The 15,345-nt window shown below is 45.1% G+C and overlaps 1 protein-coding gene and 1 pseudogene across 1 annotated transcript; both read left to right on the top strand.

Moving 5' to 3' along the window:
• The first annotated feature begins 7,853 nt into the window (after positions 1-7,853).
• On the top strand, positions 7,854-10,250 carry LOC123058619 (L-type lectin-domain containing receptor kinase SIT2-like; annotated as a pseudogene).
• Positions 10,251-10,425: 175 nt separating this feature from the next.
• Positions 10,426-14,825, top strand: LOC123056984 (lipoyl synthase 1, chloroplastic). The gene is made up of 9 exons (XM_044480178.1): positions 10,426-10,442; positions 10,860-11,241; positions 11,605-11,934; positions 12,089-12,270; positions 12,453-12,543; positions 12,634-12,791; positions 13,664-13,835; positions 13,921-14,031; positions 14,493-14,825. Exons 1-9 carry the CDS (start codon positions 10,426-10,428, stop codon positions 14,577-14,579), a joined length of 1,530 nt encoding a protein of 509 aa, XP_044336113.1. The 3' UTR covers positions 14,580-14,825.
• Positions 14,826-15,345: the final 520 nt, after the last annotated feature.

Consider the following 15,345-nt stretch of genomic DNA (forward strand, 5'->3'; position numbering starts at 1 on the left):
TTCTTCTTAGGCCGAGCATGCTCATCGGAGTCGGTTGAGCCTTGACGGCGATCAACCCGAGAAGACACCTCGGGACACTTGGGACCACAGTTCTTGGTGCGAGCCATGAAGAACTCCGGCGGTGAATCCCATGATACACCGGTCCCTCCCGAGGGATTCACACAACAACCCAAGAAATGGATTGGATAGAATCGTAGATCGGGAGGAGAAGTGTCCGTGAGCAGGAGATCGGGGCCGGAGGTCGGTGGAGATGGTCGGGGCAGCACCGAAGTGATGGCCCGGCAGCGGCGGCTGTCAGGGGAGATGAGGAGAGGAACGAAAGAAGTGAGGTACTGCCCCCAAATCCCACACCCATCCCCAGGCATATGCGACTGCGGGCGACGGGCCGGACATCCGGGGTTAAGCCCAGATATCCGGCGAGTGGAAACAGAGAGCAGAAGACGCAGTGCCAATGGGCCGGACATCTGGCGAGAGGAAAGCGGCAGCATGGGTACAGGGCCCGGATGTCCGGCTGGGGCCCGGATGTCCGGCCACTGTAATTGGTTGATGATCTTCTTTCTTTCTTTTTTGAGTGGCAAGGTATTTTTCCCAGGGCCCGGATGTCCGGCTAAGGCCCAGATGTTCGGCTACTGGATAGAAGACCAGGGTAAGGGAAAGATGTGAAGGAGGGGGCCAACAGGTATAATTTTGATATAGACTCCACCAAGGAGTTTACATGAGACTAATAGGGGAGAAACCTGAGACATCTAAGGCCATACTAAGATGCATTAACAATCCAAACATTATTTAAGAAAGAAAGGTCCATACAAGCATTGTACAAGCGGTGACCGAGGTCACCATGTTTGAGCATATGGAACATAGTACCGCAAAGATGTAAACTTTGAGCACATGGTCACGACTCCATCATGTTAAAGTACCCTAGTTCGAAAACTATGATAACTTTGAGAGTGTTTGTTCTATTTATGCATTATATAAGGTGAGAGTGCTCATGAATTGAGTGTCTCCCCCTAAATATATGCCTACATCAAGACAAGACATAAGTTTAAGTATGAAGGATTACTAGATTTCACATAATGTTGTCAAGCTCCAAGATACCAAGTTCACGCCTAAGTTGACAAAACCTTGCTTCATCCAATGGCTTGGTGAAAATATCTACAAGTTAAATATTTGTGCCAACATGAGCAATGTCAATATCACCCTTCTCCACATGATCTCTCAAGAAGTGATACCTAATGTCAATGTGCTTGGTGCGGGTATGATCTTTGGGGTTCTCAGCAATATTAATGGCACTTTCATTATCACATAGAAGAGGCACATGTCTATAGGTGATACCGTAATCCTTCAAAGTTTGCCTCATCCATAATAACTGAGTTGCACAACTGGCGGTTGCAATATATTCAGCTTCGGCTGTGGAGAGGGCAACACAATTTTGCTTCTTCGAGGACCAACTTACCAAGGAGCGTCCAAGAAATTGACATGCACCAGAGGTGGACTTACGATCCACTTTGTCTCCAGCCCAATCCGCATCCGTGTACCCAATGAGATCAAACTTAGCATCCTTGGGGTACCATAGACCCAACTTTGGGGTGTGAACAAGGTATCTAAGAATATGCTTAACCGCCTTATGATGGATTTCCCTAGGGGAAGCTTGAAATCTAGCACACATGCATACACTAAACATGATGTCTTGTCTAGATGCACAACAATAAAGCAATGAACCAATCATAGAGCGATATTTAGATGGGTCAAAAGGGATACCGTTTGAGTCTTCAGTGAGTACAATTTTGGTTGGCATGGGTGTCTTACATGGGCTGGCATCAGTCATGCCAAATTTTGCTAGGATATCCTTGAGGTATTTTGCTTGAGACAAGAAAATTCCTTCTTGAAATTGTTGAATTTGAAATCCGAGGAAGAACTTCAAATCCGCATTGAGTGACATTTCAAAATTCTTGGTCATAGATGCCGCAAACTTCTTGCATAAATGAATGTTAGGAGAACCAAAAATGATATCATCTTGCCTTGTTGCGGATGATTACACCATTCTCATCTTGCTTGTTCTTGAAAATCCACTTTGTACCAATGACGTTGTGTTCCGTAGTTGGCCTCTTGACTAATGACCACACTTGATTGCGCTCAAAACTATTCAACTCTTCTTGCATAGCAATGAGCCAATCGTTGTCTATCAACGCATCTTGTACCTTGAGAGGCTCAACACTAGACACAAAAGAGAAGTGAGCACAAAAGTTTGTCAATTGTTTATGAGTGACTCTACCTTCCGATATGCCGGTGAGGATCTTATCAACATCAACACGACCGGCCACTCGAGGCATGATGGAGGTTAAGGTTTCGCGAGGTTCAACTTCATGTCCATCATCCACGTCCTCTACATATGGATCATTAATGTGTAGTGGAAAATCTTCTTCTTCTTGCATTTGTTGAGGTTCATTGTCAATGATTGCACTTTCTTGTTCTTGCCCTTGAGGAAGATCTTGTTCTTGATGATTATCATGAAGAGGAGCTTGATCATCATCTTGTACTTGGACTATGGGCATTGATTGAGTAATAGGGGCTTGTGGTGGTATGGGTGTTGAAGTAGTTTGATGGTGTGTGAGGCCTTCATCTTCTTCTTCATCATCATGAGGTTCTTGTTCCATTGGAAGAAGTGCACCAACACCCATCGTCAAGATATCTTGAGAAGAATCTTCTTCACCTACATCATTTAGATCAACTTGCTCCCCATGGGAGCCATTAAATTCATCAAACACCACGTCACAAGTTTCTACAACACATCCATTGGATTTGTTGTAGACTCTATAGGCGTGAGAGTTTGATCCATAGCCAACAAATATGCCCTCAATGGTTTTAGATTGAAATTTTCCTAACCGCTCTCTTTTGTTGAGGATGAAGCATTTACACCCAAATACACGAAAGTACTTGACGTTAGGCTTGTTCCCGGTTAGGAGCTCATATGGAGTCTTTTCCAATATCGTGCGGAGGAAGAGCCGGTTTGATGCATGACATGCAGTGTTGACGGCCTCGGCCCAAAAACTATGTGGCGACTTGTATTCATCCAACATGGACCTTGCCATCTCCACAAGAGTGCGATTCTTCCTTTCTGCAACACCATTTTGTTGGGGAGTGTATGGAGCTGAATATTGATGTTCAATCCCTTCATCACTAAGGAACTCTTCCAAGGTGTAGTTCTTGAACTCGGATCCATTATCACTTCTTATTGCCAGAATTTCTTTGTCAAACTTGCGTTGTGCTTGCTTGGCAAAGTCAATGAAGGTGATCTTCGTCTCGTCCTTGGATTTGAGGAAGAAGACCCATGTATACCTTGAGTAATCATCCACAATGACAAGTCCATATTTTTTTCCACCAAGACTATCCCACGAAGGAGGCCCAAAGAGATCCACATGAAGGAGCTCCAAAGGCCTTGAAGTAGATACAATATTCTTGGGTGGGTGCTTTGATTGATGTTGCTTCCCGGCTATGCATGCACTACACACACGATCTTTCTCAAAAGAGACATTTGTTAGTCCAAGGATGTGATTACCCTTTAAGAGATCTTGAAGATTTCTCATGCCGACATGGGCTAGCCGGCGATGCCATAGCCACCCCTTGTCGGCCTTGGCCATTAGACAAGTTGCATGGAATGTGCTCTCTTTCGAGAAATCAACCGTGTAAAGGTTGCCATCCAACTCTCCAACAAAGGCCACTTCAAGAGTATCTCTCTTAAAGACTTTCACATCCGTTAGTCCAAAGAGTGTATCATAACCAACAGAAGCCAATTGGCGAACAGAAAGCAAATGGTATTTGAGGGATTGGACAAGCATCACATTTGCAAGAGACATGTCATTTGTGATGGCCACTTTGCCCAATCCGAGTACCTGTCCTTTTGAACCTCCACCAAACATAATGCTCATAAATGGTTGAATAGCTTCCATGAAATCGTAGAGCAACTTGCTATCTCCGGTCATATGATTGGTACATCCACTGTCAATCACCCATTTTACTCCACCGGAGAAAGCAACCTACACACAATTATGGCTTGGTTAGAGGCACCCATTTTGCAATGGGACCTCTCAGGTTAGTCACAAGGGTCTTAGGGACCCAAATAGCATAAAACCGAAATGCATTTCGAGGACCAACAAATTTAGCAAAAACTTCTCCATCCTTAGTCTTACGAAGTACATAGGATGGAGGCATAAACACTTTTGGCTTGTTGAGAGTAGGCATGCCCCTTGTGGCCTTCCCACTAACAACCTTACCTTTCTCCTTGTGCCCTTCTCGTACAAAAGTTTCTTTTAACGGAGTGGTGCACTTTTGAGAGGACGTCTTCTTCTTGCTTGTGCTTGGGTCAAACCCGAGTCCCTCTTTGGCAAACACCTCATTGTGTTGGCTCAACACCTCATTAAGGTTCTTTTGCCCTTGAGCACATGTCATGAGTCCTTTCTCAATTTGAGCTTTGAGAAAGCGATTCTCCTCAAGAATAGACGCTAGATCACTACTAGAGTTAGTAGTACAAGCATCAACATTGATAATAGGAGAAGAGTAAGCCTTGGCTAGAGTTTCAAGATAAGTAAGCTTGAGTGTCTCAAAACTCTTTGTAAGGAGGGTGAGCTCTTCTTCCTTGGTCTTGAGGGACACGGATAGGAGCTCACAATCCTTAGAGAGAGAAGCATTAGACTTTACAAGCTTACTTTTATCATTCATCAACTCTTCGCAAGAGTCGATAGCCTTTTTCAAGGAGGCAAGATCCCTAGTATGAACATCAATGTTTGCACCAATTTTTAAGCATAGTTCATCATTGCGTGCTTCCTCATATTGGACTTTCCGCTCAAGGATTTCATATTTTTCCTTTTCCTCGGTGACGAGGGTTTCGAGTTCCTTAATGGAAATGGTGTGCTTACTCACCATCTCCATAAGCATACGAAACATAGTGAGCTTCTTTCCTTTAAGGGAGCACATGAACTTATTTAATTTAGCAAGCATAGGATCATTTATATCATCATCCTCATAACTATCCTCCGCATCAAGATACTCATCACTAGAAGTAGGAGGAGTGAAAAGAGGAGGGTTTGATCGTGGGGTTACCTTGACCTTGTCAAGAGAGTGTTGGTCCTCTCCATCTTCTACCACGGCCTTCGCCATGAGGCACTTGTGAGCGTTGCCCTTGTAATCTTTCATGTAGTTGTAGGTGACAACTTCACCACTCTTGTTGACTAGCCTCAATGTGTTTTGAGAATCTTGAGCAACTCCGGCAACACCACTAACATCATCTAGATCGGATTATTCTTGAGCAACCATTGCTTTCCCATCTCTCTTCTTGAGCTTGGAGTTCAACGGATTTGGCAACTTCTTCTTGGGAAAGGTCTTGGGAAACCTTGGTTTATCTTCTCTCTTCTCATAAGGGCACTCGTTGGAGAAGTGGTTGGTTTCTTCACAGTTGTAGCATTTTCTTACTTTCTTCTTTTGAAACCTTCCCTTGAATTTTCCCGCGCTAAACTTCTTGACAAAGAGAGCCATGTCTTCATATGAAGGGCCCTCATCGGATTCAACCTCATCACCATCTTCTTCTTCATCATCATCATCTTCTTCTTCACTTTGCTCAACTTCACATACATGCTTGGCCTTCAATGCAAGATTGATCTTCGACGATTGAGTACCATGCATGGCAAGATGTTTTGTAGCATTTGCCTTTGACTCTTCAAATAGTTGGAAAGTGGATATGATGTCATCTGTAGTCATTTCCTTGAAGGCGTGGTGTTGTCTTATGTCCCATACCATCTGATGGTGATATGGAGCAAGAGCATGGAGCAACTTGTCCACAAGGAATCGCTTAGTCATGTTAAATCCATCTTATGTCTTGTCACACTCACACGACTCAATATCAGCGGTGAGAGTCATGAGACGCTCAAGGAGTTGATTTGGAGTTTCACCTTTCCCCATACAAAAGTTTTGCAATTGTCCCTTGGCAATTTCATATTGAGCACTCCAGAGGGTGGAGGTACCGGTCTTGGATCTTATAATACTTTCCCATAATTCCTTGGCACTTGTGATGTGTATGAAAGGTCTCCTTTGCTTTTCAACCATACCTCTCCTTATACACATGATTGCAGTGTCATTGAGATTCTTGTCATAAATTTCTCTTGGTGTAGGATTCTTTGGATCAACCACATGGTAACCATGCTCCAAGATCTCTAGCATCTCATCGTTTCCATATTGAAGATGATCCTGCATACCAACTCTCCACAAAGAAAAATCGGAAGTGGCATCAAGTAAAGGAGGTTTGCCTTGAGGGTTATATTTTGGTTTCTCAACTTGGGGTCTTGCATAAAGCCAAGAAACACTAGAGTGTTCATTGCTAGGAGGTTGTTGACCAAGTGACGGAGTAGGCACAGTTGGCCTCGAAGCCGCACCACCCGAAAGTGGTGCAAGCACCGTGGACAATGTGGCTATCCTCATTTGGACCAAGGCCTCGATAGAAGCATAATGCTCCTCCTTTTGCTTAGCAAGGGCCCGTTCTAGATACTCAGAAGTAAAGGTCTTGAATTCAGAAGAAGCCTCGCCTTTATCCTTCGGATCTACAACAAGGGGAGTCCCATCGGGGTTCATCTCGCTCTAGGGCGGTTAAGCCACAAGAATAGAGCACGAGGCTCTGATACCAATTGAAAGGATCGAGATGGACCTAGAGGGGGGGTGAATAGGTACAACTAAAAAATTTAATTGTTACTTAACAATTTTAGGCAATAATGCGGAATGTGAAAGTGAGCCTAACAATTGCAAGTGAAGTACTAAGTACTAAGCAGGTAACACAAGTAGTAACTGGGCAAATAGAAAGTGATGAAGTAAGTGCTAAGAGACAAGTAACCACAAGTAGAGAGTTAGGGTTAGGCATAACCGCAACTCCGAGAGACGAGGATGTATGCCGATGTTCACTTCCTTGGAGGGAAGCTACGTCACCGTTAGAGAGGTGGATGTTACCACGAAGGCACACCAACGCCACGAAGGCTCACCCTATTCTCCCTTTGAGACAACACCACGAAGGCGTTTCTCAACCACTAGTGGTAGACCTTGGGGTGGTCTCCGAACCCTCACAAACTTTTCGGGGGTAATCACAAAGCTCGATTCCTCTCCGAAAGACTCCTACCGCCTAGGAGTCTCCAACCTCCAAGAGTAACAAGATCGATGGGGAAAAGCTCAAGACTTGCTCAAATCACAAATTCCTTTGGTGCAAAGATGGAGAAGGAGTGGATCTATCACTTGATTGGACAACTTCTCTTGAATGCTCTCAAATCCCTTGGGGATCTAAGATTTGGTGTGGAGGTGTAAGAGAGAGAGTGAGATGTGTTCTAGGGTTTTTCAAGAGTGAATGGTCAACCCTCTCCCATGGGGGAGAAGGGCTATATATAGTGTGAGCTCAAATATGGCTGTTGTAGTGCAAGTGAACGGGAAGGCCGGACATCCGGGCTAGGGGCCGGACATCCAGCCTGGCAAGCCACTTAAAGAGCAAGGCAGAAAACAAAGCAGGAAACAGAGGGGCCGGACATCCGGGGGTCAAGCCCGGACATCCGGCATAATTGGAAGGCTCGGACATCCGGCAGGTGGCCGGACATCTGGCGCGCAGCCCAGCATAAAAACGTCCTCTGGACACCTATGCCCGGATATCCGGCAAGGAGCCCGGACATCCGGCGAGCACTGGGAGCCCGGACATCCGATAGCAACACTGCACAAAAGTGCATTCTGGAATGGCTAGGCCCGGATATCCAGGGAGCAGCCCGGACATCCGGCACGAGGCCCGGACATCCGGCACTCCCAGAGACAGAAAGATTAGAAGTAAAGAGGGGATAAAAAGAACTATGGAAAGGAGTATTTTTTTGACTCGAGCAAGTCTGTTACGAACCCAATCGATCCCCTCTTAATAGTGCGGGATCTTATACTCAAGGAAACAAAATGTAACATCATTTTAACACTTCATCCTTGAGAGAACCCACTTCGTATGCTCTTGATCCACACACAATTTGACGAACCGGGGACCAACACCTGAGATTCACTTGACAACCATTGTTAGTCCCCTACATGTAGATTTTCATTAACATCAAAACATAATATAAGGGCATGATTGCACTTTCAATGGGTCACACCCATGCTTGACAAGAAACATAAGTGTTTCATTCCATGCCAACTCTTCTTCCTGTTCATTTGCCTCAACCGAGCACCCTTCACCATTGCTAATGACCAGTTTGTCTACTCCGGCTTCGCCCAAGCTAACCTCAGCCTTGATGGAGCTGCCACAATCACACCAGATGGGCTCCTTGAACTAACAAATGGCACCTTTAACCTGAAAGGCCATGCTCTATACCCAACTCCTCTACACTTCCGCATGTCGCCTAGTGGTTATGCACAGTCTTTTTCTATCATCTTCGTCTTCAGCATCCTCTCCGCCTACCCTGACAAGAGTGCTGATGGCATGACCTTCTTCGTCACCAGAAACAAGAATTTCTCTAGTGCGTTGCCAGCCCAGTACTTGGGGCTCCTCAACAACCAGAACAATGGTAAAGCAAGCAACCATATATTTGCGGTGAAGCTTGACACCAATGAAAATAGTGAGTTCCAGGACATCAATGGCAACCATGTTGGTATCAACATGAATAGTCTCCACTCTGTGCAATCCCATGATGCTAGCTTCTTTGACGACAAAACTGGTATGTTCAAGAACTTGAGCCTCATTAGCCGTGAGATGATGCAGGTGTGGGTAGAGTATGACGGAGGAGCTACAAAGGTCGATGTAACTTTGGCTCCCATCAAAATGGCCAAGCCTGCAAGACCATTACTGTTAACCATCTATGATCTCTCAACAGTTTTCACAGACACGACATACATTGGCTTCTCGTCCGCAACTGGAGTCATCAACTGAAGATACTACATACTTGGCTGGAGCTTCAGCATGGGAAAGACTGCTCCTGCGATTGACACAACCAAGCTGCCACAGTTACCTCATGTTGGCCCAAAACCTCACTCAAAGGTCTTAAAGATTGTCCTGCCAATAGTCATTGCAACATTCATCCTTATTGCTGGAATTATCATTATTTTATTTGCTCGAAGGAAATTGGCATATATCGAGCTACAAGAAGACTGGGAGATCGAGTTTGGGCCACATCGATTCCCGTATAAGGATTTGTTCATAGGCACACAAGGATTTAATAATAAGAACATACTCGGAGTAGGAGGATTCGGAAAGGTGTATAAAGGCATACTTCCTACATCTCAATTGGAGGTTGCGGTGAAGAAATTATCACATGATTCAAAGCAGGGAACAAAGGAATTCATTACTAAGATTGTTAGCATGGGCCGCCTTCGTCACCGCAACCTCGTGCAGTTACTTGGCTATTGCAGGGGAAAAGGTGAACTCCTTTTGGTCTATGATTACATGCCAAATGGTAGTCTTGACAAGTACCTGCACTGTGAACAAGAAATGCCCTTACTAGATTGGGCTATGCGGTTTCATATCATCAAAGGAGTTGCATGTGGACTGCTCTACCTCCATGAGAAGTGGGATAAAGCTATCATCCACAGAGATATCAAAGCAAGCAATGTGCTTCTTGATAGCGAATTAAATGGGCGACTAGGAGATTTTGACCTTGCAAAATCGTATGATCATGGTACTGACCCACATACCACACGTGTGGTCGGTACCATGGGTTACCTTGCCCCAGAACTGTTACGCACAGGCAAGCTGTCTCCTCTTATGGATGTTTTTGCCTTTGGCATATTCCTTCTTGAGGTCACCTGCGGGCAAAGGCCTGTCAAGCAGAATGCAAATGGCGATCGAGTTATGTTGGTTGACTTGGTACTTGAGAATTGGCAGAAAGGAACAATGGTGGAGATGATAGACCAGAGGCTCCAAGGCAAGTGCAAAACGGATGAGGCATGCCTGGTCCTGAAGCTTGGTCTATTGTGCTCACAACCCTTTGCTAGCACAAGGCCTAGCATGCATCAAGTCATGCAATACCTCAACGGAGACGTGCCATTATCAGAGTTCGCACCAACCGATATGAGCTTCAGCATGCAAGCCTTGATGGAAAACAGGGGATTCAACCCTTCTATCGTGTCAAATCCACAGCTCATGACAAGCATTGCTACATTGTCAGGCCTCTCGGGAGGGAGATAAAAAAATATTCCTAGCCCTTAGCACTGTTATGGGTGTTTTATTGTATATTTTTCATGGGACCTTTAGCTATATATGGGGAAATACATCCTACTACTGGGTTGTACTCCCTCCGTCCCATGATATAAGAGCATTTTGCAAGCTCGAGCATTTTGCAAGAGCTTGCAAAATGCTCTTATATTATGGGACGGAGGAAGTACCATTTATGATAAATACTACAGTACCTATAATGTGTCAAAAACACATATATAACCATGTGTAATATTCCATTGTATAAGGAATTTTTACATATTGTTCTACGGTCTCATGGAAATACAAGTTGCAGCCCTAGTAATTTTTTCTTCCCACCACACGTGCAACACGTGATCCCTCAGATCGATCCTCTTTTAGTGGTGTCACTAGTTTTTATTCAATCAAAATAGATTTTGGGACACAATTAGCAATATCAGGGAGATTTAGAAGCCACACACGGCGCGCTGGATCTAGTGACACGGCAGCTTTAGCTAGAGAATGGGCTTCATAATTTGTACCTGTGGTCTTGTGATCCACGCTAAAATCTTCGTACTCTTCCATAGCACTCCGGTACTCGTCTTGTAGATGACTTACAGTTGCCAAACAAACGGTCGCCACACGGATCTTGCTAACATATAGCTTCTCTTCACGACATTGGCTCGGTTAAATCCTGTAGAACGACTGCCCCGTCCAGATTGCCCGGAACTTTACAATTGGATCGGACAGTGAAGAAATTCTGCCTCGTTCCCAGTCCAGATTGCCCGGAACTCCCCAACTGGATCAGGCCCGATTGGGTCGTCCCTGCCCCGTCCACATTACAGCGCCTCAGGGTCGTGCCCGTTGCCCTCAGCGCCGGTCGCCACCGGCTCCCCGGCACTGGGCAGCGCCCTGCACCCGGACTCTGCTCCGCCCCGCCGTCCAACATCAGCCGCCGCCAGCAGCAGGCCCTTTCAATTTTGAGGCTCCAGTTCGAGGGCGCTGATGCCAGATTAGCTGAGCCACCAACGAGCTCTCACGGCAATTTGAGCTCCTCGTCCGTCGGATCACAATGTATGGACGTATCTGATCGTTTGGGCGTTACCTCCTTGTGTTCATCGACGGGGAATTTGAGGATTTGCCATACCTTTCCCTGCACTTTGAGGATTTGCCCTTCTTTATATTGACACTGATGATTTGCCACAACTTTGTTAAAAACTTGAGGATTTGCCCTTTCTAACCGATTTGAGATTACACTATAGATTGAATGACCAAAATGCCACTCTTGCCAAAACCAATCCAAGAAGATACCCCTTCTACCCTTCACTCTCTCTGTAGACATTGCGAGAGGTTGGCCGCCCACTCGGAGGGGTAAAACTGGAACGGGCAAAACCTTACCCCTCGCTCCGAGCCCATCGCCCGCGCCCGCACGGCGCCACGGCTAGACAAGCCTGCGCAATCCGGCGCCCGATTCGCCGGCCACGATACACAGCTCGCTCGCGAGGCAGGTGGGCCCGCCGATCCGGCCTGGCTGCGCGAACCAGAGCTGCCGCCGCGATCGATCCGGCTCGGTCCGGTGCCGCGCCGAGGCCGCGCCGCCGGTGTCCGTCGCCAGGACGGGGCCGTACACCGGGAGGGACCCGGAGGTGAAGAAGCCGGCGTGGCTGAGGCAGAGGGCGGCGCACGGGGAGAAGTACGCGCGGATGCGGGAGTCGCTCGGCGAGCTCAAGCTCAACACCGTCTGCGTCGAGGCCCAGTGCCCCAACATCGGCGAGGTATTCTACACGCACCGGTGCACGCCTCCCGCCGCGGCGATGCTTCGCTCGTGCGATTCGATCCTGCGTGCCTAGCATAATACGATCGGCACGAGGAATTTCTGCTGCTTTCGAGTGTCGGGTTTAACGAAACCTGCTGCTTTTGGGGGCGCAGTGCTGGAACGGAGGGGGAGGGGCGGGCGGGGAAGGCGACGGCATTGCCACGGCGACCATCATGGTGCTCGGCGATACTTGCACGCGCGGCTGCCGATTCTGCGCCGTGAAGACCAGCAACAAGCCTCTGCCGCCGGATCCCATGGAACCTCTGAACACGGCCTTGGCAGTTGCAAGTTGGGGGTAAGTTTCTGCTGGTTGCTTATCTACAGATTTACCACTATTGGCTTGTCATCTTTGAGCGACTGATTTAGTAAGAAGAGATAACGGTGCAATTTATGAAGTTTGGATTTGAACCAATGCAAATGTGCCAATTTACGATGCATGATTACACAGAATATCTGACAGAATGCTGTTCTTTCCAGAGTAGACTATGTTGTGCTGACAAGTGTTGATAGAGACGACTTACCTGATGGTGGAAGTGGCCATTTTGCTCAGACAGTGAGAGCTTTGAAGGTCTATCTCATATACTGTATTGGTGTGTCTTTCAATAAGTTTATCTTTTTTCAAAATACCATGCTAAAGACTTCTGGACTCCCTATTCAGGAGCTCAAACCTGGGATATTGGTGGAATGCTTAACCTCGGACTTTCGAGGTGATCTGGAGGCTGTTTCCTCTTTGGCCGATTCTAATCTAGATGTCTTTGCACACGACATTGAAACTGTGAGGAGTCTGCAGAGAATTGTGAGGGATCCTCGCGCAGGGTAATTTGATCCACTGATTTTAGTTGCATGACATTGTCTGTTAGACTATTGTAAAATTGAGGTTTGAAGCACCAATAACTTAATTCCCCAGATTAACTGACCTGTTCGATTACCACTCATCAACAATTCCGGAACAGCTAAATTACAAAGAATCGCTACTTCCGGTTTCTTTCTGTTTTACTTTCTGATATTCTCCTCCAAGCTATACAATGGCTAGAGGTTTGAAACACTATAGCATCCACATAGAAAATCGATGATTATAAATTTATTTGCTTTATCTTATTTTTACTCTAATAATATGCATAATCCTGGCTGAAACCAACCTAACAACGTTAAACAAATGTTGCTTCTGTTCATTCTGGTGCTCTGACACTTGAATCAGTTGTACAACATAACTGTACTACGGCAATGTGATCAACCTCAGGCCATTGGAGTGTTTTAGTCTGGGTGATGTATCTTCAAATTTGACCTAACTATGAATCCAATTTCTATCCAGCTCCACAAACCTTACCAAATGTGGATGTGTACCATATCAAGAGACCTTACTTAGGTTCGATCAAAAGCAGAATGTTACTGTCAATTTGATCAGTGAGTTGCTATAGCTATATCACTTTATAAATGCCAGATATTGGATTATTTCTTTTAGATGGCCAATTGTCATTCCCTAGTATCTGGATGTCTTCAATTTGCATGACACGGTGTCTTTTATTTGAGTTTTGCTAAAAAAAATTACACCTGTTGATATAAATGCTAGACGAAGGTGCCTAGTACAGAAGTTAGTATATTCTGGCAATGTCCAGTTAGCCCTTGTATCTTCTTTTCTCATGGTATTTGGCTCTGGAAGGATCTCTTATGACCTCTCATTTTTACAGGTATGAGCAGAGCTTAGCTGTTCTAAAGCATGCAAAAATTTGCAAAGAAGGGATGATAACCAAGTCTTCTATCATGCTTGGTCTTGGGGAAACTGACGAGGAGGTGAAGCAAGCCATGATTGACTTAAGGGCAGTTGGTGTTGATATTCTCACATTGGGCCAATATTTACAGGTTAGCCCTGTACCCATATTTAACTTTGGTGTAGCATGTAATTAAATCCTTCTCTTCTTATAAACCAAACTACTTGATGTTACAGCCAACAGAAAAATATTTGACGGTTAGAGAGTATGTGACGCCTGAGAAGTTCCAGTTTTGGAAGGAGTATGGTGAATCATTGGGTTTTTGTTATGTTGCTAGTGGACCTCTGGTAAGTGCTACATGTCGTTGATTACTCCTGTGTACTGCTGCTCTGAAAAAATTGGTACTACTATGCATAACTGAAGTTCTGGAAATATTATCTTGATTGCCCATGCTATATAGGTAATCAAGAAATACAGTTTCTGGTCCTATTTCTAGTTCTTCGATCCAGTAGTGGAGTGGCCATGTAGTTCCATAATAGCCCGTACCAGTGAATTTTATAAGATGAACAGGTGGACAAGCCCCTGTTTCATATAGTGAAATCCGTAAAGAAATGGTTAATAGTTCAGGAGTCTGAAACAAGAAATAAAGAACAGACTGAGCTCAAAGGCAACAGCCTCTGACATGCAGCAACGGATGCAACACAATGGTCAAACGCCTTGGACTAGGTTTTGCAAGCATACAAACGTAGCCCTCAGCAGTGCAGCCATTTGCATGAACTCACTTTTTCTGTGGTGCGATTCTTGTCAGGTCCGGTCTTCGTACCGTGCAGGAGAGCTCTTTGTCGAGAATTTGGTCAGAAATAAGAAGATTAAGCCTGCATCTGGCTCCTCTTAAGTCTCAACCAAGATATGTCAACCTACAAAAGCAGTCCATCGGGTTCTTCCACTTTGTATGTTCAGAGCAGCACCAGAAAAGCGGGGGCGGCACAATCATTATATTATTCTGGAAGTTTGTCCCCTGCTTTCTTTTTTGAATATGCACACACACTTTTGATAGTTATCACTGTAGATGCCCAGATGCCATTTTTGCTGTTGTATCATTACCTTTGAAAGAATATAGCAAAAGCTATTCATGAGTCCACATGAAGCTGTCCCTCTGTCGTTTGATTATGCGATCCTTTATCCATCACTTGGGAGAACGCATCAAGCACTTTCATGTCTTAGGTACTTCCGGTGCACCTGTATGTTTTGGCCTATTTAAAAGTTAAATATTTTTTTGGAGACCTAACACTACATATATCTATTATGCTATAAAATTATAGAATCAAAGTCTAACAATAGAGTGTTAAATTGTCCGAATTCACAGTTCAATTTGAAGTAGCTACCATTCATAGCTAGATTTGTCATTTTTTTTAGTTTTCTGAGTGATGTTTTGAATTTGGATTTGAAATTTTGTGACACAGTCGATATATTATCTTCTCTTTGTTCCTAGAATTTTCCGTGACTTTTATTGTGAAGTTCTCAGAATCATATACGTGGGTGCTGGAATTTTTGTCACTCTTATTGTAAAGTTCTCAGATATAGGAGTGCCGGAAATACTCCAAACTCGAGAGAGCACGTGATAGGTTGATATGGAATGTGTTTTAGGCTTTGCTTTATCT

The sequence above is a fragment of the Triticum aestivum genome, chromosome 3A, assembly GCF_018294505.1.
Source record: "Triticum aestivum cultivar Chinese Spring chromosome 3A, IWGSC CS RefSeq v2.1, whole genome shotgun sequence".
Taxonomy (NCBI): Eukaryota; Viridiplantae; Streptophyta; class Magnoliopsida; order Poales; family Poaceae; genus Triticum; species Triticum aestivum.

Bases quoted from the DNA above. Each gene is read 5' to 3' on its own strand.
- LOC123056984 (XM_044480178.1), top strand. The intron at 12,792-13,663 runs GTAATTTGATCC...TCATTTTTACAG, and splicing joins GTGAGGGATCCTCGCGCAGG to GTATGAGCAGAGCTTAGCTG. The intron at 14,032-14,492 runs GTAAGTGCTACA...GATTCTTGTCAG, and splicing joins ATGTTGCTAGTGGACCTCTG to GTCCGGTCTTCGTACCGTGC.